General features: G+C 43.8%; 1 protein-coding gene across 1 annotated transcript; it reads left to right on the top strand.

Annotated features, from left to right (window-relative positions):
- Nucleotides 1–8,368: 8,368 nt before the first annotated feature.
- On the top strand, nt 8,369–11,295 carry LOC137361387 (probable G-protein coupled receptor 139). Its single transcript, XM_068026256.1, has 3 exons — nt 8,369–8,381; nt 9,745–10,174; nt 10,809–11,295. Exons 1-3 carry the CDS (start codon nt 8,369–8,371, stop codon nt 11,293–11,295), a joined length of 930 nt encoding a protein of 309 aa, XP_067882357.1.
- The last annotated feature ends 10,321 nt before the right edge of the window (nt 11,296–21,616 follow it).

Here is a 21,616-nt window from a genome sequence, read left to right as displayed (position 1 = left end):
CCATGATGACTGTCTCTAATCAAACCATGCTTTTCCAAATAATCATAAATCCTTTCTCTCAGAATCCTCTCCAATAATTTTCCCATTACCGACGTAAGACTGTATGGTCTATAATTCCCAGGGTTATCCCTGTTCCCTTTCTTGAACAAGGGAATAACATTTGCCTCCCTCCAATCATCTGGTACTGCTCCAGTGGATAGTGAAGGTGGAAAGATCATCGCCAAAGGCGCGGCAATCTCTTCCCTTAATATCCTTGGGTATATCCCGTGATGAAGGCACCAAAGACTTAGCTGTGCACTTCGCCAAGATTTTCCAATAAAAATGCAACAAAGGCATCAGCCTGTGGCAAATTGCCCCGAAATATCCTGTCCAAATAGCAGGACATATCAAATCCACCCTGTTACCACCCAATCAGTGTACTCTAAACATCAGCAAGTGATGGATGTTGTCAGTGAATGTTTGATCAAGCGACACTTACTCAGCCAGAACCTGCTCACCGATGTTCAGTTTGCAATCTGCCAGAGCCCCCTAGCTCCAGGCCTCTGCACAACCTTGGGGCAAGCATGGATAAAATAGTTGAAATCTAGAGGTGAGGTCAGCGTGACTTCTGTTAACATCAATGCGACATGAAGTTGAATGTGACAGCAAGGAGCCTGAGCAGAATTAAAGTCAATGGGAATCATGGGAAAGCTCTCCACTCGCTGGAGGCATTCTTAGCAGATAGGATGATTCTTGTGGTTTTTGGAGGACCAGTATCCCATCCCCGGACATTAGTAATTCCTCAACGTAGTTCCTAGGCCCAAGCATCCTTAGCTGTTCCATCAATGACATTCCCTCCAATAGTATCTTAGAAGCGGAGATGTTCACTGATGATTGCAGAGTGTTGAAGAACATTCATCGTACATGCTCACAGGCAGCAAGACCTGGACAACATTCTGGTTTAGGCTGATAAATGGCAAGTAAGATTCTTGTCGCACAATTGCAGGCAATGACCATCACCAACAGGAGAATATCTAACCATCTTCCCTTGACATTCAATGGTGTTACTGTTACTGAATCCCCCACTTTATTCGTCCTGGTGAGCACCATTGATCAGAAAGATACCTGGATCAGCCACATATGAACTGCGGCTACAAAGGTAGATCAAAGTCTGTGGTCCCACCTCCTCACTCCCCATTGCCTGGCAATATCTACAACACACGTCCAACACGTCTCCACTTGCCTGGATGAGTGCAGCTCAAATGCCACTCAAGAACCCAGACACCATCCAGGACAAAGCAACAGATTTTGTTGGCAACCCGTCCACAACCTTAAGCATTTGCACCATCCGCAAGCAAACAGTGCCAGCACAGTCTAGCATCTCACCTATGGCTGCTTTGACAGCACCTTCCAAACCAGCAACATCTACAAACTAGAAGGACAACGGCAGCAGGCACATGGGAACATCAACACCTTCAAGTTCCTTTCAAAGGCACAAACCATCCTGACATGTCATTAAATAACATATCACTGATCCTTCATTGTCGCTGGGCCTAAATTCTCTAACTCTGTCCCTAAATGTACTGTGGGTCTAACTACAGAACACAGACTGCAGTGTTTCAAGAGGGCAGATAATCACCACTTCCTCAAATGTGCAATTCATGTTGGCCTTGCCAACGCCGCTCACATCCCAAGAAAAGATAATGGAAATGTTTGATAAGGCTGAGTAAGTGGAGAGCTGGAGCAGGGTACTGTTAACACACGTGTGGAAGCTTTCGTAGATGATGTCGCCAGACTGCAGCCTGCAGAGATGAAAAGAAAAGAGCAGTCTCAGAGGTCGGGGAAGATCAGAGGTGGGTTTTCTGCAATTTTGAAGGAGAGGCTGGCGATGTCGATGAGTGAGTACAAGGAGTGATTTTAACTGAAGGATATGAATTTTAAATTTAAGGTTTTGCGGGACTCAGAATCTATGTGGTTCTTTGAAGGTGAGGGTCATTGGACAGTGGGAGTTCCTGAGGGCTGGACATGGACAGCAGAGTTCTGCATCAGTTGGCATTGATGGAACGTGGAGGTTGGGAGGCTGGGCAGGGGTGAGCTGGATGAATAGAGTTAGGAGGAGACACCGTTCTAATATTACTGGAGCCATTAACCAAAGTTGGATAATAAGGTGTATTAAATAACATAGGGAGGAATATCTGTGGGATACATTCGATATCCGCTCCTTAATATCACACCCAATAAGTTCTTGGCTGAAATTCTGAATGTGACATTTAACTGCCCTATATCAGAAACTCAAATTTTATATTTCAGCTCGGAAACTGCAGGAACAGAGGAACTCTGAAACTGCAGGAACAGAGGAGTGTGCCCCTGACTTCAGTGTACACGGCGAAGAAATCAATAACATTCATAATTAAATTGTCAGAACTGAATATGTTCAGTACACTCATCTGTGAAAAGTGTAAGCACGGCTGCTCATTATCATGCGATAAATGTTAATATTTTATGCGACTAAATATTTCTATCACAATCAAAGATGCTGATTTAATATGTTTGTTCAAGTGAGTGTAACTAATAGCAATGATCAGGGGTCTCGCTGTGTCATTGGAGACCTATGCACTGTTTAAATGAGGACACTAGAGTGGAGCAGCTCAGAGTACCTTCCCAAGCTTTAGCTTCCAGACCAGCAGACGTTGCTGCTGCTCACAGACATGGGACGTGCAGTATTCCATCAGATAGAAGAAATTTACGATCCTATTCTTGCAGCTGTTGGAGTTACTGGTATGCCGTTACCTCATCCATTTATGGTAGAGAACGATGTTGGGTGTGCTACTGCACTCGGTACTAATTCGCACTGTGAGGTTTACAAAGATGCCAGAGCTGTTCCAGCCATTGAATAATGGGATATACTCAGTGTCTTCAATTTCAGTCTTGCAGCAACAGCAATATTATAGTAATGATGCCCAGCCATGGTAATGTTGCTGTTCTTTTTTGTTCTCTGCACTGAATGTATTGGAATCTTGTGCCTGGGCTAAAAGCAGGAAACAGATGAGCTGTTAAAGGTTTTATTTTGTGAGACTGACCTGTCCTGGAATATCTTCATGAATTCATGTTCCATGAATGATAATGGGACAGCTCAACAACTCTGTATTTCAAGGAGCAACAAAATGTCCTTCCTGCACATTGACATCGTTCAATTAACTGGGATTTCAATCTATTTTTTGGTTATCACTGTTATGGAATATTATTTCATTGTGTGTGCGACAGGTACTGCATCAGATGCCTTTCAGATAAACTGAATTTGCTGCTGACTCTTTCACATTTCCTTCTCTGTTTCACTGTGCATGAATTCATTGTCAATGTGCTACCTCTTAAAATGGAAAACATTGTTGCAATGCATCAGTTTACATTGTATCTGTGGGAATCATGAGTTCTTCTATTTATCGGTGGATGGGCGGTACAGTGGCGCAGTGGTTAGCACCACAGCCTCACAACTCCAGGAACCAGGGTTCAATTCTGGGTACTGCCTGTGCGGAGTTTGCATGTTCTCCCTGTGGCCGTGTGGGTTTTCGCCAGGTGCTCCGGTTTCATTCCACCGCCAAAGACTTGCAGGTGATAGGTAAATTGGCCATTGTAAATTGCTCCTAGTGTAGGTAGGAAGTAGGGAATATGGGATTACTGTAGGGTTAGTAGACATTGGTGGCTCTTGGTCGTCACAGACTCGGTGGGCCGAGGGCCTGTTTCAGTGCTGTATCGATAAATATTTTTTTAAAATTGTAAGTTGCAGCGGTGATGATGGTGTTCGGTGAACAGTATTGCCATCTGGTGCTGTGTTTTATCCTTCGAAGAGGAGGAATTTCAATAATTGTGAGATGTGTCTGGAAGAGGCTTTTGATTCTGTTTATTCTATGCATCATAGATGAAGAGTACAGTGTAGGTAAACTGGAGGAGATTTGTGTTACCTGTAGAGATATGCAAATCATCACAGAGACTTAATTATTTTGCAACCTGGCAAAGGGAATATGTCGATTGACTGTGGGATAATGAACAGAATGCAAACAGAGGACTTTTCGATGACTGGGATGGGAAAGAATAACTAAGAGAGTAACAGACAGTGAGTACAGATGCAGAGACGAGTGATACAGATAAGATGGAGCAGGAAATGAGATGGGACTGAGATGAGGAGAAATTTCTTCACCCAGAGAGTGGTAAGCCTGTGGAATCCGCTACCACAGAAAGCAGTCGAGGCCAAAACATTGTATATGTTCAAGAAGATGTTAGATATAGATCTTCGGTCTAAAGGGATCAAATGGGTATGGGGCGAAAGCGGGAACAGGTTCCTGAGTTGGATGATCAGCCATGATCATAATGAATGGTGGAGAAGGCTCAAAGGACCGAATGGCCTACTCCTGCTCCTATTTTCTATGTTTCTACGAAAGCTGGAAGGAGATGGAGAAAGAATTAAAGGAGAGGAAGAGTATGTGGTGAGAGTAAAAAAACCCACAGAACGAACTGATGAAATTGACATTATACTTCTGATGAGGAAATGCGTTTTGAAAGTGTGATTAGGGAGCTGTCAGATTTTGAGTTTGTAATTGTACTGATTGGCGATGTTTTCTTTCACTATCAGGTCCTCACGCTGTTCAGCTGGAAGTTACTTTTTCCTACATCTGCTGCCAGAACATATTCTGAGTTTTATTCTTAATAATGAATGAAATAAGAATGAAATTTATGAAATAGGAGCAGGATGAAATCGTTTTCCCCCTCAAAACTGGTCTGTAATTGTTTACGATCATGGCTGATCTACAACCTCTACTGGAAATTCCCACACAATGCAATTGCCAATATAATTGGGCGGTGGGGTGGGGGGGGGGGTTGGGGGAGGTCGGGGATTCAGAAAACAGGTAACTATAAGCCTATAACCTTGACGTCTGTCGTCGGAAAGGTGCTAGAATCGATTATTAAGGAGTTTGCAGCTGGACACTTGAAAAACTCAGGGTAGACACGAATAGACTGCATGGTTTTGTGAAAGGGAAATCGAGCTTAACCAATTTATTGGAATTCTTTGAAGGAGTAAAATGTGTTGTGGATAAAGGGGAGCCGATTACGTACTGTACTTTGAATTTCAGAAGGAATTTGACAAGGTGCCTCATAAAAGGTTATTGCACAAGGTAGGAGGTCATGGTGAAGGGGGTAACAAATTAGTAAGGATGGAAGGTTGACTGGCTTGCAGAAAACAGTATGCATAAATGGGCCCTTTTCTGATTCACAGGATGTGATGAATGGAGTCCTGCAGGGATCTGTGCTCGGGCCTTACAGTTTTACAATTTGCATCAATGACTTAGATGAGGGGAGCGATAGCATTTGGCTAAGTTTGCCGATGACACAAAGATAGGTAGGAATGTATGTTGTGAAGAGGACATATGGAGGTTGCAGACCGATATCGATGGATTGAGTAAATGGCCAAAAATCTGTCAGATGAAGTATAATGTGGGAATTTGCGAAGCTGTTCACTTTGGAAAGAAGAATAAAAATGCAGAGCATTACTGAAACGGAGAACAATTGCATAATTCCGAAGTGCACAGCGATCTAAGTGTTCTGGTGTAGGAGACACAAAAAGTTAGTCTACAGCAGGCAATAAAGAAGGTTAATGGAATTATATTCTTCTTTACAAGAGGAATTTAAAATGAAAACAAGAATGTTATGCTACAGTTATACATGGCATTGGTGAGACCACATGTCGATTATTGTGTGCAGTTTTGGTCTCCTTATTTCAGGAAGCATGCAAATGCATGGTTCAGAGGAGGTTTCCTAGATTGATACCGGGAATTTGCGGGTTGTCTTATGAAGAAAGTCTGCACAGACTGGGCTTGTTTTCGCTGGAGAATAGAAGAGGGACAGGAGACTTGATTTAAGTTTATAAGATCCTGAGCTGTCTAGGTGGATTTGGAGAGGATATTTCCTCTTGTGGGTGAGTCAGAACTAGGGGGCACTGTTTCAAAATTAGGGGTCGCCCTTTTGGGGACAAAGACGAGGAGAGTAATGTTTTTTGCTCTCAGGCAGATGTGCGACTTTAGAACTCTCTGCGTCAGAATATGGTGGAGGCGGGTTCATTGACTATGTTCAAAGAGAAGGTAGAACAGATTATTGTTAGGCAAGGGATTCAAACGTTATCAGGGGGAGATGGGAGTGTGAAATTCGAAACACAAACAGATCTGCCATGATCTTGCTGGCTGTTGGAGCAGGGCTCAGGGGTTGAATAGCTTACTTCTGCTGCCTATTCTGAAGTTTGTATGTTCGTGTCTATGTAACTTATCTTAGATTTGAAAGATATATAGACCTCTGTCTTGCATATTCACAATGACTGAATATCGACAACAGTCAGTGGTAGACAATTTCAAAGATTCTCAAACTTCTGAGTGAATAAATGTATCCTCATCTCAGTGCGACATTTTGGCCCCCTTATTCTGAAACTATGGCCCCTATTTCTAGAGTTTCCGCTCAGGGGAATTAACCTCTCATCTACTATTTCAAACCCTCTCAGAATCTTACATATTTCAGTCAGTTCATTTGTCATTCTTCTGAACTCTAGAGAATATAAGACCATTCGAATCAAGCTGTCCTCAGTCAACAATCCTCTGAACCCAGTAATGTATCTCGTGAAGCATCTTGTTGCATCCCCCCAAGTCAATACTATCCTTCATCAGGTACAAATAAAGTAATCATTATTCCTGTGGCGGTCTTATCCTAAATGTGTACAATTGCAGCATTTGAATGCCCATTGTGCAAGTTTATTAATCTATTCAGGTATTCTGTCGCCCTCTTCCTCTGTATTGTGCTTGCAATGTGTATTTTATTGTCTCTTTTGAACTGGTGCTTCTACATCCTGAGGCCCTGTCAATTAAGTGATTTGTGAATTACACTGGTTCCACCGTCAGTGCTTGTTGAATATCACTTATCTAATTATTCAATCTAGGTAAAGACCTTGAAGCTCTACTCGCTGTTTTCTGTATTTGTAGCCATCTACCTCTCCATTCTACTGTTCATCTCCTTGTTCCACCGGTTTTGAGATTACTCATGATTGGTTCACCGTCTCTTTGATTACTTTATCAAATCTCTCCCCACTTTATTTATGCCTTGAAATTTTGATTTTAATTTAGTCATTATTGCTTGAGAGTTTAGTTCCTCCCCTCAGAGATCTCTCTTCCTTGTTTAGTCTCTGAATCCTCATCCATTAGTTCATTCTGCCCGAGTGTCCCACAACACACGAGACTTCCTTCCTTCTGTGCTCACATCTACGCTCCAGAAATCCATTTAAAGTCTGTCCATGGCAGTCTGCCCCTGTCTGATCCAAAGCCCAGTAAATCCAAGTTATCCTTAAAATCACAGCGGATGACATCTTGTCTGACAGACACCATGAGAAATTTGCTCCGCAGTTTTCCGTCCAACGTCTCCTCCTGGTACATTCTGAGGGCCCAATTTGGAATTGATTCATTTTGTTCTGGTCACTAGCCATCCTCACTGGAACCTCACTGTTTCTCACCATCTCCGGTCTGGGAATTAAAACCAGAGTAAGATCATGATCCTGATCACTGTGCATGGACACTGTTGTAAATTGTAGATGTGTGAACCACGGATCTAACATTGGGATATTCCACACTTACTTGGTGTCGCTATGGGATCCTGTATGGGCCCTGGCTGTGATGCCTTTCTGTAGAAGATATGGATAATTCTTTCCTTCAATACTACACAGGTCGCCTTCTTTGCTTGTTTTTCTTTTTGTTTTTTTCCTCTGATGACTATGCTGTTCAATTTCTATTTTAGCGTGAATTGGTAAATTTGATCAACTTTGCTTCAAATTTCTATCCCTCTTTCATCTTCGCATGGTCCGTCTCTGACATTTACCTTCCCTTCCTCAATTTTCCTAACTCTATTTCAGGGACTGGCTGCCCACCAACATCTGCTACGATCCCACCAACTGCCACAGCTTTCTTGATTATACTTATTCACACACTTTTTGCATAGGCTCTGTTCCACTCTCCTAGTTTTCAGTTTCACCACCTCCATTTCTTCTTTTCTAGCGATACTACCTTCGACATCAGTGCTTTTGAAATGTCTTCGTTGTTCCTCAGCAGATGATTTCCCGCCATTGAATTTAACAGGGCCCTCAAACGTGTCCGCTTCATTTCCCGCCTTATTGTTTTGACTCTTCCCTTCACTGTTAGAACAACAATAAGGTTTTGCTTGCCCTCAGCATCTAGGTCACCAACCTCCATATTCTAGCAACAACCTTCTGACAGTTTTCAATATCTTCCTAACTTTTTTTTCCAGATATGCAGCTGTTACAGTATTTTGCGTTTGCACCAATAACTTGGCCTGGATATTGACAGGGATGAATGGCATAGGTACGGAGCGGAGCACGAGTTTCATAACTCCATAGACAGCCTCTTTTATTATTGACATTATACCCTCCCTGAAGTCCAGGGAACCGGGTTCGATTCTGGGTACTGCCTGTGTGGAGTTTGCAAGTTCTCCCTGTGTCTGCGTGGGTTTTCTCCGGGTGCTCCGGTTTCCTCCCACAAGCCAAAAAGACTTGCAGGTTGGTAGGTAAATTGGCCGTTATAAGTTGTCACTAGTACAGGTAGGTGGTAGGGAAATATAGGGACAGATGGGGATGTTTGGTAGGAATATGAGATTAGTGTAGGATTAGTATAAATGGGTGGTTGATGGTCGGCACAGACTCGGTGGGCCGAAGGGCCTGTTTCAGTGCTGCATCTCTAATCTAATCTAATCTAAATCAACCTGATTGACAAGCTTGGTTTCTAAAAAACACGCTGAAGGAACCTGCTTCTCCGGGGTTCTGAACAGGCTGTGCATTCTGAAGCTGGGTGAGGAGTTCTGAGGCGGTGGGTGGTCCCATCAGGGGATGTCCGACCGAGATGTGGTAGGGTCGAATCCCCGGGGTGGTGAGGTCCGATCTGTGCGGATGTAGTCGAATCTCGGGGAATGGTGGGCTCTGTCCACGGGGAAAGTGGGTTGTGATCCGAGGGTAGGTGATCCGATCCCAGGCGTGGGGGGGGGGGGGGGAGGAGGGTGCAGTTCCGATTCCAATCCCGAGTGTCTTTGTATGTATCGTGGGGTATTGGTGGGTAACACTGCTGGTCAAAGTTAACCCTGAAAAACAGATTATATCAGAGACTTCCATCCTCAGTGAAACATTTAATGTCCCAACCCCCGTCCTGGGAACAGCTGGCTGCTCATCCCCTGTTCCGACTCCCATAAACACGGAAGGGGTGGATCATTGGAAGCACACCCTTTGCCTTTGCTCCATGACCTTCTTGTCAGCTATACTCTGTGACCCTCTGTCCTATCAACACATTCCCTTTTGTTCTAATTTGCCCCACCCCTGCTTCATTTGCTTAAAACCTATTACATTTTTATCCTTTGCTAGTTCTGATGAAAGGTCACTGCCCTGAAACGTTAATTCAGTTTCTCTCTATGCAGATGCTGTCGGACCTGCTGAGTATTTCCAATATTTCAGTTTGCATTTCAGATTTCCAGCATCTGCAGTATTTTACTTTTATGTTTAGTGGGTGGATAAAAGTTTGGTTGGAGTTGGAGTTGAGGTTTGTGTTTTTAATTTTAACCTATGACCAGTCCACAACCCACCTGTTTGAGTTGATAAATTCCTGCCTGTAATGTCTGGGTCAGACATGCAGAATGCTTGATCAGTAATTTCCCGTCTCTTACCCTTTATCTTCCTTAAAGTTAATTTAGTGGCGATTGTGATCCTGTCGCAGGGAAAGTGTGGACTCTCCTCCTGCACGACTCGCTACCTGGTTGCCATGGCGATGGGGGATCTACTGGTCATTATAACTGGCGTCATACTATTCAAGATCAGTTATTATTACTTCCCTGGATCTTTCCTGGAAATCGCCGCTGTGTGCAGCGTTATTGCGGTCCTGAAACGTTCAGCCTCAGACTGTTCCGTCTGGTTCACCGTCACTTTCACCTTTGATCGATTTGTGGCAATTTGTTGCCAGAAGCTGAAAACAAAATATTGCACGAAACAAACTGCAGCTATGGTGCTACTAACAACTTGCATTCTGCTGTGTTTGGAAAACATCCCTTACTACTTTGTATTTCTTTCTTTTGGGCCTCCTTATCTCGAGAGACAATGGATACGCGCCTGGAGGTGGTCAGTGGTTTGTGAAGCAGCGCCTGGAGTGGCTATAAAGGCCAATTCTGGAGTGACAGGCTCTTCCACAGGTGCTGCAGAGAAATTTGTTTGTTGGGGCTGTTGCACAGTTGGCTCTCCCCTTGCGCCTCTGTCTTTTTTCCTGCCAACTACTAAGTCTCTTCGACTCGCCACAATTTAGCCCTGTCTTTATGGCTGCCCGCCAGCTCTGGCGAATGCTGCCAACTGACTCCCACGACTTGTGATCAATGTCACACGATTTCATGTCACGTTTGCAGACGTCTTTATAACGGAGACATGGACGGCCGGTGGGTCTGATACCAGTGGCGAGCTCGCTGCACAATGTGTCTTTGGGGATCCTGCCATCTTCCATGCGGCTCACATGGCCAAGCCATCTCAAGCGCCGCTGACTCAGTAGTGTGTGTAAGCTGGGGGTGTTGGCCGCTTCAAGGACTTCTGTGTTGGAGATATAGTCCTGCCACCTGATGCCAAGTATTCTCCGAAGGCAGCGAAGATGGAATGAATTGAGACGTCGCTCTTGGCTGGCATACGTTGTCCAGGCCTCGCTGCCGTAGAGCTTTGTATATAAACCTGCTAAAATAATTGACAATATAGCGTGGTTGTGTTATCCAAGTCAAAGCTATCGTACTGATCCTGGATGGGTGGGATTTGGTCAGTTTGATATGGTTTTAACCCCATTGCTCCCATTCACTTTAATTTTGCTCCTCAATGCTCTGACTGTCAGACACATTTTAGTGGCTCGTCGAGTCCGTAAGGGGCTGAAGGGGCAGAACAAGGGAGAGAAATGCAGTGACCCAGAGATGGAGAGCAGAAGGAAGTCTGCGATTTTACTCTTCACCATATCAGGAAGCTTCATACTTCTGTGGTTGCTGTATGTTATACAATTCCTATATTTTCTCATAGCAGGAAAAGATCCCAGGGATTACAAAGATTCAGAATATATCTTCCTAGAAGTCGCATGGATGTTGTTGAATTTAAGTTGCTGCACAAACACATTTATTTATGGGGCAACTCAGTCCAAATTCAGGGAACAGTTCAAGAGAGCCGTGAAATATCCAATTACAACATTTATTCAATTAATGAATAGACAAAACATCTGAGTGCAGCGCAGACGCGGGTCCCACTGTTTCCAAGCCATGAATTTAGTATTTATCCCGAATGGGCAAGAGGTGACCACCAGGCTGCAGAAGCTGAAATACCACTGGCAGATTGGGGAAGTGTGGGCAGGGGAAGGGGGCGGGGGCACACAGTGGAAACTGCAGCGGTGCCGGTCAGCAAGATTTGACCAACAGCTGGATGCCCTGAAATACACTGACGGTGGTGGGGGTGGGTTAGCACAGGCCAAAAAACAGTGGGGCAAATAATAAGGAGTAAATGACAGCTGGATGACCGAGAAATGTACTGGCCCATTGGTGGGGGAGTCTTGCACTGTGGAAAAAGCATGCAACCGGTGACCTTTGGAGCATAGGGAAGAAAGAGGGCAATGGAGAGCCAGAGTGCTCCCTGCAATACAGGAGAGAAACAGAAGACACAATTTCTCCTCCATCTCCATTGGTTCAATTCTCAGCTCCTCACATCTGATCAAAAATAAATAAACTTCTTTTTCAAACAAATGCGAACATGTTGTGGATGATAGAAATTGTCTCGTGTCAGTTGTTTATTACTTGTTTTATTTTTGTAGACACATATTGATTCGGTCTCCCTTCCAACCACACCCCACCGCCACAAATCTGGTCATTGCTGTCTGTCCCTCTGTCTCTCCCTCTCTCAAAGTGTGACAGTGCAGTCAGGGGTTTTGTTTCTAGACAAATCTAACCGAGGGGCCTGGGCAGAGACATGACCCGGAGTGAGGATGTGGGGCTGAGCTCAGCATTGGAACTGAGAGCTTGGCAGCGGCTCAGATGCATGGGAAGACTATCTTCCCGGCTCCTATGTTAGCTGATATGGTCAATAGTTCCCTCTCTTGATCTGTTCCTGTCACCTTCAAATCATCTGGCATCACTCCCTCTGCTCAGAAAAAAAACGACGATTAGCCCCACTGCCCTGGAAAACGTGCCTGCTCCTTCCCCAACCTCCTTTTCCTCTCTAAACTCTGTGACCGTGTGGTCACTTTTCAAATCCGTGCCCTTCTTTCATGTAACACCATGTAGCAACTCCCGAAATCAGGTTTCCACGCCTGCCACTGTACCAAAATACACTGCAGCCATAAAACGTGCTTTATAAATGTCCATCCCTAAGTTCTTGTGAGTTTGCACACACACTAATAGGATACTGAGTGGGGAAAAGTAAACTGGTTGTGTTACAGTGCATAAAAATAAAAAAGTATTACCGTCTGTAAAGTTTACAATTCGGTTGGCTTCAGGCTGAATTCAGTGGTACTGAGGATTTTAGTTTGAAGATCGAGATAATTGGTTCAATAATTCTTTGGAGATAGTTACAGCTCTTTTACAACCATAAAGGCACACCGCTATATTTCCTGGAGAAAAAAAAGACTGGACCGTGATAATAGTGAAGCGGATGATTTCCTCCAACGGGGTTTCTGATTGTAGCTGGACTATGCAAAGATGGTCAGTCAACAAGAAGAACATGAATGCTTTCAATCTGGAATGGAGACAAAGAGCATGAGAGAGAGATAGAGAGAGGAACCCCCACTTACGGTCTGTTCATGTCAGAGTCCGGTTGCTTCTCCAATGCTGCAGAAAAGAAAAACAGCTTAAAACCACAGATGACGAGGACCTTTTCACATGAAAGTCAGTCAGTGATTCAAACGTAGCAGTGAGCAATATTTCTCTGCTTGCTGAAAAGAACAGGTATTTGGTCTGCCTCCTCACAAACTTTTGTAATGTAGGTTACAAAGTAGCAAAGTTGGTGATCATCTTAATCTGCCAGCAGTTTTAATATTATTCCAAAAAGTATAAATCCAAGTCTACAGTCAATGGACTAAAGTAAATCACCAATGAACAAAACACATTGGCGTAACACCACTCTACCATGTGAAATAAAATGTGAGAACAAGAACATTTCACTACGTGACCACACACTACACACACACTCATCAGTCTCACTGTCATAGCCATTCTCTTTTTTTTCATAGCTGGCATGTTTCCATGCTGAGCTAAAGCCTAGATAAAGCATCAGCTTTCACATTTTTTGTCTCGGCAAGGAGGATAATCTTTAGGTTGTAAGGTTACAGAAGCAGACACCAATGGGAAAAAAACATGCATTCTGGGTTTTGATTTTTTTTTATACAGGTCAAAGGATTGTGGTCAGTATAAGCTACGTTCTCTCGATATCCATTTTGGATGCATACCTCAACTTTCTAAGCGCCAGAAACAGTCTCAGGGCATCCTTCTCCACATTAGAATATCGACTTTAATTTTTGTTTCCTTTTTTGAGGGAAGGTACGCAACTGGTATCTAAATGCCTAACTGACAGCACCTACCCCTAGATAGCTAGTATCCCATGCCAGTTTAAATGGTGTGTTAAAGTCTGCAGCTGCCAGCACGGTTCATTGGTTAAGATGGCTTTTAGTCTCTTAAAAGCAGTTCAGCATCTCCCTGGCCACACTAGGTTTGCTTCTTTCTGTAGTAAGTGCGTCAGTGGGGCGGCTAGAGTGCTGAAATTTGGCACAACAAACGGTAAAACCCACTGACACTTAAAATGGCAATATTTCCCGTTTGGTCGTTGGGGCAGAAAAATCTACCAGCGCCTGTACCTTTCCTGCTCCAGGCAGCACTCGCACTTGACCCACAATATGTCCCAGGTAGGTTACTTGTCGTTTAGAAAACTCGCACTTTGCAAGTTTTACCACGAGGTCAGCCGACCATAACCTTCAGAAGAGGGTTTCTAACTGATCTCAGTGGTCCCCCAGGTGTCACTGTACACGAAGTCATCATCCAGGCGCACTGCACAGTTGGTTTGACCAGCCACTACCTGGATCATCAGCCTTTGGAAGGTGTTTGAGGCATTCACTAATCCAAAGCTCATCACCCGGCACTGGAAAACGCCATCTGGGATGACAAAGGCTGATATCACTTTAGCTCGGGTGGTTAAGAGAACCTGACAGTACCCTACTTGGTTATGTAGGTGGTATTTTCTGCTCTACCGAAACAGTCTTCCAGGCGGGGAATTCGGTAGGAATCAGCTCTACTCACTGGATTAATCTTTCTGTAATCAATACAGAGCCTTGCTGCACCATCAGGTTTTGGTAGCAGCACAACTGGGGAACTCGAACAGTTCTGACCGAACTCAGTCAGGTTGTACTCCAGCAGAAACTAAATTTCATCCCGAAACCGGGTCAGTTTCCTGGGATCTAGGTGAAAGGTAATACTGAACATAAATTGATTTCTGCTTAGAGCTCTGTTACGGACAAAAAAAAAACAATTGGACTGAATACTTGTTCATTCGTGCACAAAATAGCAAATATGATATACTGTGCTCCAAAACTCATCCAGTCTGACCTCTGGGTAGACATAGACGAGTCTTTGGGGTCTTTTAGAACAGTCCTTTTCAGGCTGTATTGAGAACTAATTTCGCAGGCTCTCTTCAAAAACAGGAGACTAGATGAGCTGACACAGTGGACTTCTCAGGGCCTTTTAGAGATGCGGTGGAAAACTAAGCAGGGTTGTGGTCTTCTCTCCCTCCCTGGGAAATCGCTTCTCTGCATGGAAATTCTCCTCCTTTATTCTGCAGACTTTTTTAGGGATGGCAATACATCGATGAATAGGTTTTAAAACATGGTTCTTACTCGATGTATCATGATATTCACAATATTATTGATGTTAAGTGCAGCACATTATAAAAGCGAATTGATCGTGATGAAATAAGTTTCAGATTTAACCTTACATATTTCAAACCCAACAAAATTGTTACAATTGGAAATAATTAATAAGATACATTTGAAGTGTGATAAAGCAATGTATCTAATGTCATTTAGATATTTGAAGTAATGCTGGCGTTTATATCTGGTTTATTAGATAAGGAAATATGATTCTTAATTTGTTGCTTCTTGAAGTAATTTAACGTACACAGCAAGCTGCCTATCGTCATACATCGACTGGCCAAATTCCCTTTGTACCAAAGAAAAAGATAAAGGTTCATTTCATTACAAGGGAGGCTGTGAATTCTTACTTAGGATAAGCACCTGCCTGAGAAATAGCACTGTCTCAGTCAGGAGAACAGTCATTCTGCCAGTTAGAAACAGAGTTGTCGTTAGGTTTATATGCTTGCCAACGTCAGTCGCTGTAACTGAGATCTGTAAATGTCAGGGCAGAATACAATCAAACCAAAGGAGAACAATGCATAATCAAAGACACATTTTAATGAACTACATCGTGTCAACAGATGTGAATTGTCACGTAGAAGGGGTAAGGGAGGAATGATATAAAAATGGATATTTGAAAGGTTGATTTGGAATGTGATTAATGCCTGGGCAATCTGTAGACCGAGTTCGGAAATGTAATGTGTTAGAGCTTTCCAGCTGTAACTGTCAAGGACTTGGTTGTAGTTGCTGCTGTAAGTGTCTGCTTAATTGTTGCATGGTTATCACACGTGTGACATCAAGCATTCAAAGTTGCAATCCCTTTTGAGTTGGTCGATCAACATACAATAACTCACACATTTACTCTCCTTGAACAATGGGTTGAATTTTACAGCCCGGTCATCACCACCTGACCTCGGGGGTCTTGTCGGTGGGGAGAGGGCGGAAAATGCCTCTGGCAGAGGCCGACCATGGACCTCAAAGTTGGGAAGGCGCAGCCTAATATTACCACTGAGGTGATGCTTCGTCGCGGTTCTGCCGCCGCTCGGCAACGGTAGCAAAATTGACATATTTAACATAACAAATTGATCACTTACCCGCTCCCGCCATCCATCCCAGAGCGGTATTGGTGGCAGTGACCAGCACTCCCATGCTTTTGGATCCCCGTTCAGGGATGCGAGGTGTAACACTGGTGGGAAGGAGTTGCAGGTACATTTTCAGTGCGATGGGTGGAGCGTGGGGTTAAATTTATTTGCTTGGTATTGGGGATGCTGGCAAGAGGAAAAAATTATGAACATTTCGGGCGTATTTTGGAGGGCAGAGGGCAATTGATTGCATGGTTATTGGGGGTGGGAGAAGGGCAAATTAAATGTTTGTAAGTTTTTTGTTACCTCTTTCTTTAAATATTTAAATTAAATGGAAGGGCTCAAAGTCCTTTAAAAATGGTATCAGCGCCTGCTTAAAGGCTGTTGACGCCAGTGCCGTGATATACCACTTGTCGCCTCCACGTCATTGGTGCGGTGGTCCAACCCAGCCATGTAAGCGAGCCGCCGCGTTTAATATTGTGATTTCGGCAGAAGACATGTAAAATGCAGCCCAATATCCCTTAATCTAATTTAATACCCATTCATGTGGTCCCTTGTTAAAAGCTTTTCTATCGTCTATCTACACTACATCCAGTGCATTTCCCCGTGCACCATGTCCATTATTTCCACAAAGAATTTGGTGAAGTTAGTCAATGACGATAATTCCTTTTGAAGAATGTGTTGTTGCTATTAGGACTGCGGTGTCCACAGCGCACTGTCAATTCTGTCCCATCACACTTCATGTCGCAGCATATTATAAAACTTTCACACCCAAACCGGAAAACAGCCAAATTATACAATCTAGTAACCCCCAGAATACAACAGACCAAACAAGGAATCTTTAGGCAACAACAAATTGACTTTTTATTAAAAACTATATCTTGAATGCTATGAAGATAAAACCACATCTCAAGACCTTATAAGTTCTTATTTTAAACTAATTGCCCCATTCACACACATGCATTCAAAAATTACAGTAGTTAACCGTTTTTTTTTAAAACTGGTGCTTTTAAAATTAGCTGTCTCTTGAGAGTAAATAAAATAAGTCAGTCTTTGTGGATTATGTTCCTGGTGGATGAGGCAAGCTTATGTGGAAATAGTCATAGGCCACTTTAAGTCTTCACGTGGATTTGATGCAGTAGTCGATTCTTATTTCGCATTCAACTATTTGGCTGCAGTAGGCATCAACAGTTCCTTCAGAAATACAAACGGTTCATTGAAAAAAAATGTTTCTCTTATTTCTTTAGGGCATTAGCAGGGCCTGTAGGGCATTGTAGACTGTATGCTGAGACAAAATAAACAGTTCGTTTTTCTTCAGTCCGCCTTGCTGGTGAGTTTGCTTCAAAGCGGTTTTTGCTACTTGCACACACTGCCAAGTGGAAACATTACCGTATGACCTCTCCTTCCCCTGCTGTTGCCCAGGGCAATAAAATGCAGATGCTGGGGCACTGTGCCTTATAACTTCAAGAACTTTATTTTCTTTTAAAGATGCACTGTTTTAAAAGAGTATTAAACACAGACACTGTTTTTAATCGGAGGAGAGCAATAATTCCAATTCCATGACAACCCGGCCCTTAGCAAAATGAAACGCTATTCCCGAAATGTGTTTGATTACAATGCAAAACAAGATAGAAACTGGAAAAAGCACTGATTTTTTTTTTGCATTCACGCACCATTCACTCTCCTTATCATGGACAGCGTTTTCTTTGTCCCATCGCCATCCATATACGTTAACATGGTTAAATTCGTGACAAAGCGTCGGCAATAACAGTGTTTTCCCCGAAATATGTACAATTTTTAAAATGACAAGTCTCCAACAATAAACTACATCCAAACATTTGACTTTTTTTTGCAAAGGTTGTCTCATTCAGCTCATTGCAACCTTCCAAACATAATCTCCCAGAGTTTTCCTTCCAAGTGTTCTTATTGTCCATCACCTCAGCTCGGTGAACTGCACAGGTAGGATCACTGGTCACTGCTGTGTTCACTAATCTCTGAAAAGTTTCTGGACTATCCAGTAACCTGTGTACATCACTTGATACTGAAGAAATAAACCCGTCCAGTGTAATAAAAACTGACGTTTCCTTATCTTAGGGTGTCAAAGGAATTTGACAATATCCTTTCAACACCTTTGTCTTGGGAAGATACAATGGTGCTGGCCAACCCACCAGGTTTATGCATCAAGACGACCGTCGAATTGCAGCTGCTCTCACTAGGCTCAACTAAGCTGCCTTCCAGCATCATTGGATCTCTGCTTTTACTTGGGCCTATCTGTATGGACCTAAGCAGCAACGATTACGTTTTAAAGGAATGGTTCCCAGACACCAACATCATGTGTGGGGCTAAGCTTGTATATCCCGACTTATCCCTAAAAACTCCGAATAAATGTTGTGAAAATCCCGGATTGGTCTTCACGTAGGTTTGCCTCTAAATGCTAAAACAACCTGTCCAAATTTACTAGTCATTCTGTATTCGCTAATCTGATATTTGGAAATTCAATCTGTGGATAGTCTGGGTCTCCGTATGCCTCATCATCACTATTCTTTTCCTTCTCATCACTCCCGATTACCTGACATACCTGCACTTGCCTATCTGCCTCTCTGTGAAAGTATTGCTTTAACATATTGTTGTGGCACAACCTGTTCTTCTTTCAGCGATCAGAGGTGTCAATCGAGTAATCTATCTTACCCACACTTCTGATCAGTCTCTATGGGCCACTGAACCGTGCTTTTAATGGTTCTCCGTGTAATGGTTAACTTGCTACTACGATTTTTATAGTATTTATCCTCAAAGAAATGGCCTCTGGAATTCTAGAAGCCATATCCATGATGGCAAGTATGTATTGATGGCCCGATTTTGTTTTTGGAAAGGTTTCTACCCAGGTCAGCCAATATCCTGCTAAACGATACCTCAATCACTGGTATGGGAACTAGTGGTGCTTGTTTTATTGTAAATTGTGGGTTTTGTTAACCATTTAACATGTATGGCATGTCCTACGAAATTGTCTCATATCCTTTGTAAGATCTGGCCAGTAATTATCGTGTTTTTGGGATCCTTAAGGGGGAGGGGGAGCACCCCCAAGTCGTGGTCCACATCGGCACCAACGACATAGGTAGGAAGAGAGATGGGGATTTAAGGCAGAAATTCAGGGAGCTAGGGTGGAAGCTTAGAGCGAGAACAACAAGAGTTGTTATCTCTGGGTTGTTTCCCGTGCCACGTTCTAGCGAAGAGAGGAATAGGGAGAGAGAGGAGTTGAACACGTGGCTGCAGGGATGGTGTAGGAGGGAGGGTTTTGGTTTCCTGGATAATTGGGGCTCTTTCTGGGGTAGGTGGGACCTCTACAAACAGGATGGTCTTCACCTGAACCAGAGGGGTACCAATATCCTGGGGGGGGGAGATTTGTTAGTGCTCTTCGGGGGGGTTTAAACTAAATCAGCAGGGGAATGGGAACCTAAATTGTAGTTCCAGTGTACAGGCTGTTGAGTGTAGTGAGGTAGGGCATAAGGTTAGAGGGACGCAAGAGGGCACTGGCAAGCAAGAACTTGGTTTAAAGTGTGTCTACTTCAACGGCAGGAGCATCCGGAATAAGGTGGGTGAGCTTGCAGCATGGGTTGGTACCTGGGATCCTGATGTTGTGGCCATTTCAGAGACATGGGTAGAGCAGGGGCAGGAATGGATGTTGCAGGTTCCGGGATTTAGATGTTTCAGTAAGAACAGAGAAGAGGGTAAAAGAGGGGGGGGGGGTGTGGCATTGTTAATCAAGGAAAGTATTACAGCGGCAGAAAGGACGTTTGAGGACTCGTCCACTGAGGTAGGATGGGCCGAGGTTAGAAACAGGAGAGGAGAGGTCACCCTTTTGGGAGTTTTCTATAGACCTCCGAATAGTTCCAGAGATGTAGAGGAAAGGATAGCGAAGATGATTCTCGACAGGAGCGAGAGTAACAGGGTAGTGGTTATGGGGGACTTTAACTTTCCAAATATTGACTGGAAATACTATAGTTCGAGTACTTTAGATGGGTCTGTTTTTGTCCAGTGTGTGCAGGAGGGCTTTCTGACACAGTATGTGAACAGGCCAACCAGGGGCGATGCCACATTGGATTTGGTACTGGGTAATGAACCCGGCCAGGTGTTCGATTTAGCTGTAGGTGAGCAGTTTGGCGATAGTGATCACAATTCGGTTAGGTTTACCTCAGCGATGGGCAGGGACAGGTATATACCGCAGGGCAAGAATTATAGCTGGGGGAAAGGAAATTATGACGCGATTAGGCAAGATTTAGGATGTGTAGGATGGGGAAGGAAACTACAGGGGATGGGCACAAACGAAATGTGGAGCTTATTCAAGGAGCAGCTAATGCGTGTCCTTGATAAGTATGTACCTTTCAGGCAGGGAGGAAGTTGTCGAGCGAGGGAGCCGTGGTTTGCTACAGAAGTTGAAGCGCTTGTCAAGAGGAAGAGGACGGCTTATGTTAGGATGAGACGTGAAGGCTCAGTTAGGGCGCTTGAGAGTTACAAGCTAGCCAGGAAGGATCTAAAGGGAGGGCTAAGAAGAGCAAGGAGAGGACACGAGAAGTCATTAGCGGATAGGATCAAAGAAAACCCTAAGGCTTTCTGTAGGTATATCAGGAATAAAAGAATGATAAGAGTTAGAACAGGGCCAATCAAGGATAGTAGTGGGAAGTTGTGTGCGGAATCAGAGGAGATAGGGGAAGCGTCAAATGAATATTTTTCCTCAGTATTTACAGTAGAGAAAGAAAATGTTGCCGAGGAGATTATTGAGATCCAGCCTACTAGGCTAGATGGGATTGAGATTCACAAGGAGGAGGTGTTAGCAATTTTGGAAAGATTAAAAATAGATAGGTCCCCTGGGCCAGATGGGATTTATCCTAGGATTCTCTGGGAAGCCAGTGAGGAGATTGCAGAGCCGTTGTTGTTGATCTTTATGTCGTCATTGTCGACAGGAGTAGTGCCGGAGGACTGGAGGATAGCAAATGTTGTCCCCTTGTTCAAGAAGGGGAGTAGAGACAGCCCTGGTAATTAGAGACCTGTGAGCCTTACTTCGGTTGTGGGTAAAATGTTGGAAAGGGTTATAAGAGATAGGATTTATAATCATCTTGAAAAGAATAAGTTCATTTGCGATAGTCAGCGCGGTTTTGTGAAAGGTAGGTCGTGCCTCACAAACCTTATTGAGTTTTTCGAGAAGGTGACCAAACAGGTGGATGAGGGTAAAGCCGTGGATGTGGTGCATATGGATTTCAGTAAGGCGTTTGATAAGGTTCCCCACGGTAGGGTATTGCAGAAAATACGGAAGTATGGGGTTGAAGGTGATTTAGAGCTTTGGATCAGAAATTGGCTAGCTGAAAGAAGACAGAGGGTGGTGGTTGATGGCAAATGTTCATCCCGGAGTTTAGTTACTTGTGGTGTACCGCAAGGTTCTGTTTTGGGGCCACTGCTGTTTGTCATTTTTATAAATGACCTGGATGAGGGTGTAGAAGGGTGGGTTAGTAAATTTGCGGATGACACGAAGGTCGGTGGAGTTGTGGATAGTGCCGAAGGATGTTGTAGGGTACAGAGGGACAT

The sequence above is a fragment of the Heterodontus francisci genome, unplaced genomic scaffold, assembly GCF_036365525.1.
Source record: "Heterodontus francisci isolate sHetFra1 unplaced genomic scaffold, sHetFra1.hap1 HAP1_SCAFFOLD_214, whole genome shotgun sequence".
NCBI classification, from domain to species: Eukaryota; Metazoa; Chordata; class Chondrichthyes; order Heterodontiformes; family Heterodontidae; genus Heterodontus; species Heterodontus francisci.
The sequence above is the reverse complement of the archived record's forward strand: the minus strand, read 5'-3'. Positions and strand labels throughout refer to the sequence as shown.

Bases quoted from the DNA above. Each gene is read 5' to 3' on its own strand.
- LOC137361387 (XM_068026256.1), top strand. The intron at 10,175-10,808 runs GTCAGTGGTTTG...GTGTTATCCAAG, and splicing joins TGGATACGCGCCTGGAGGTG to TCAAAGCTATCGTACTGATC.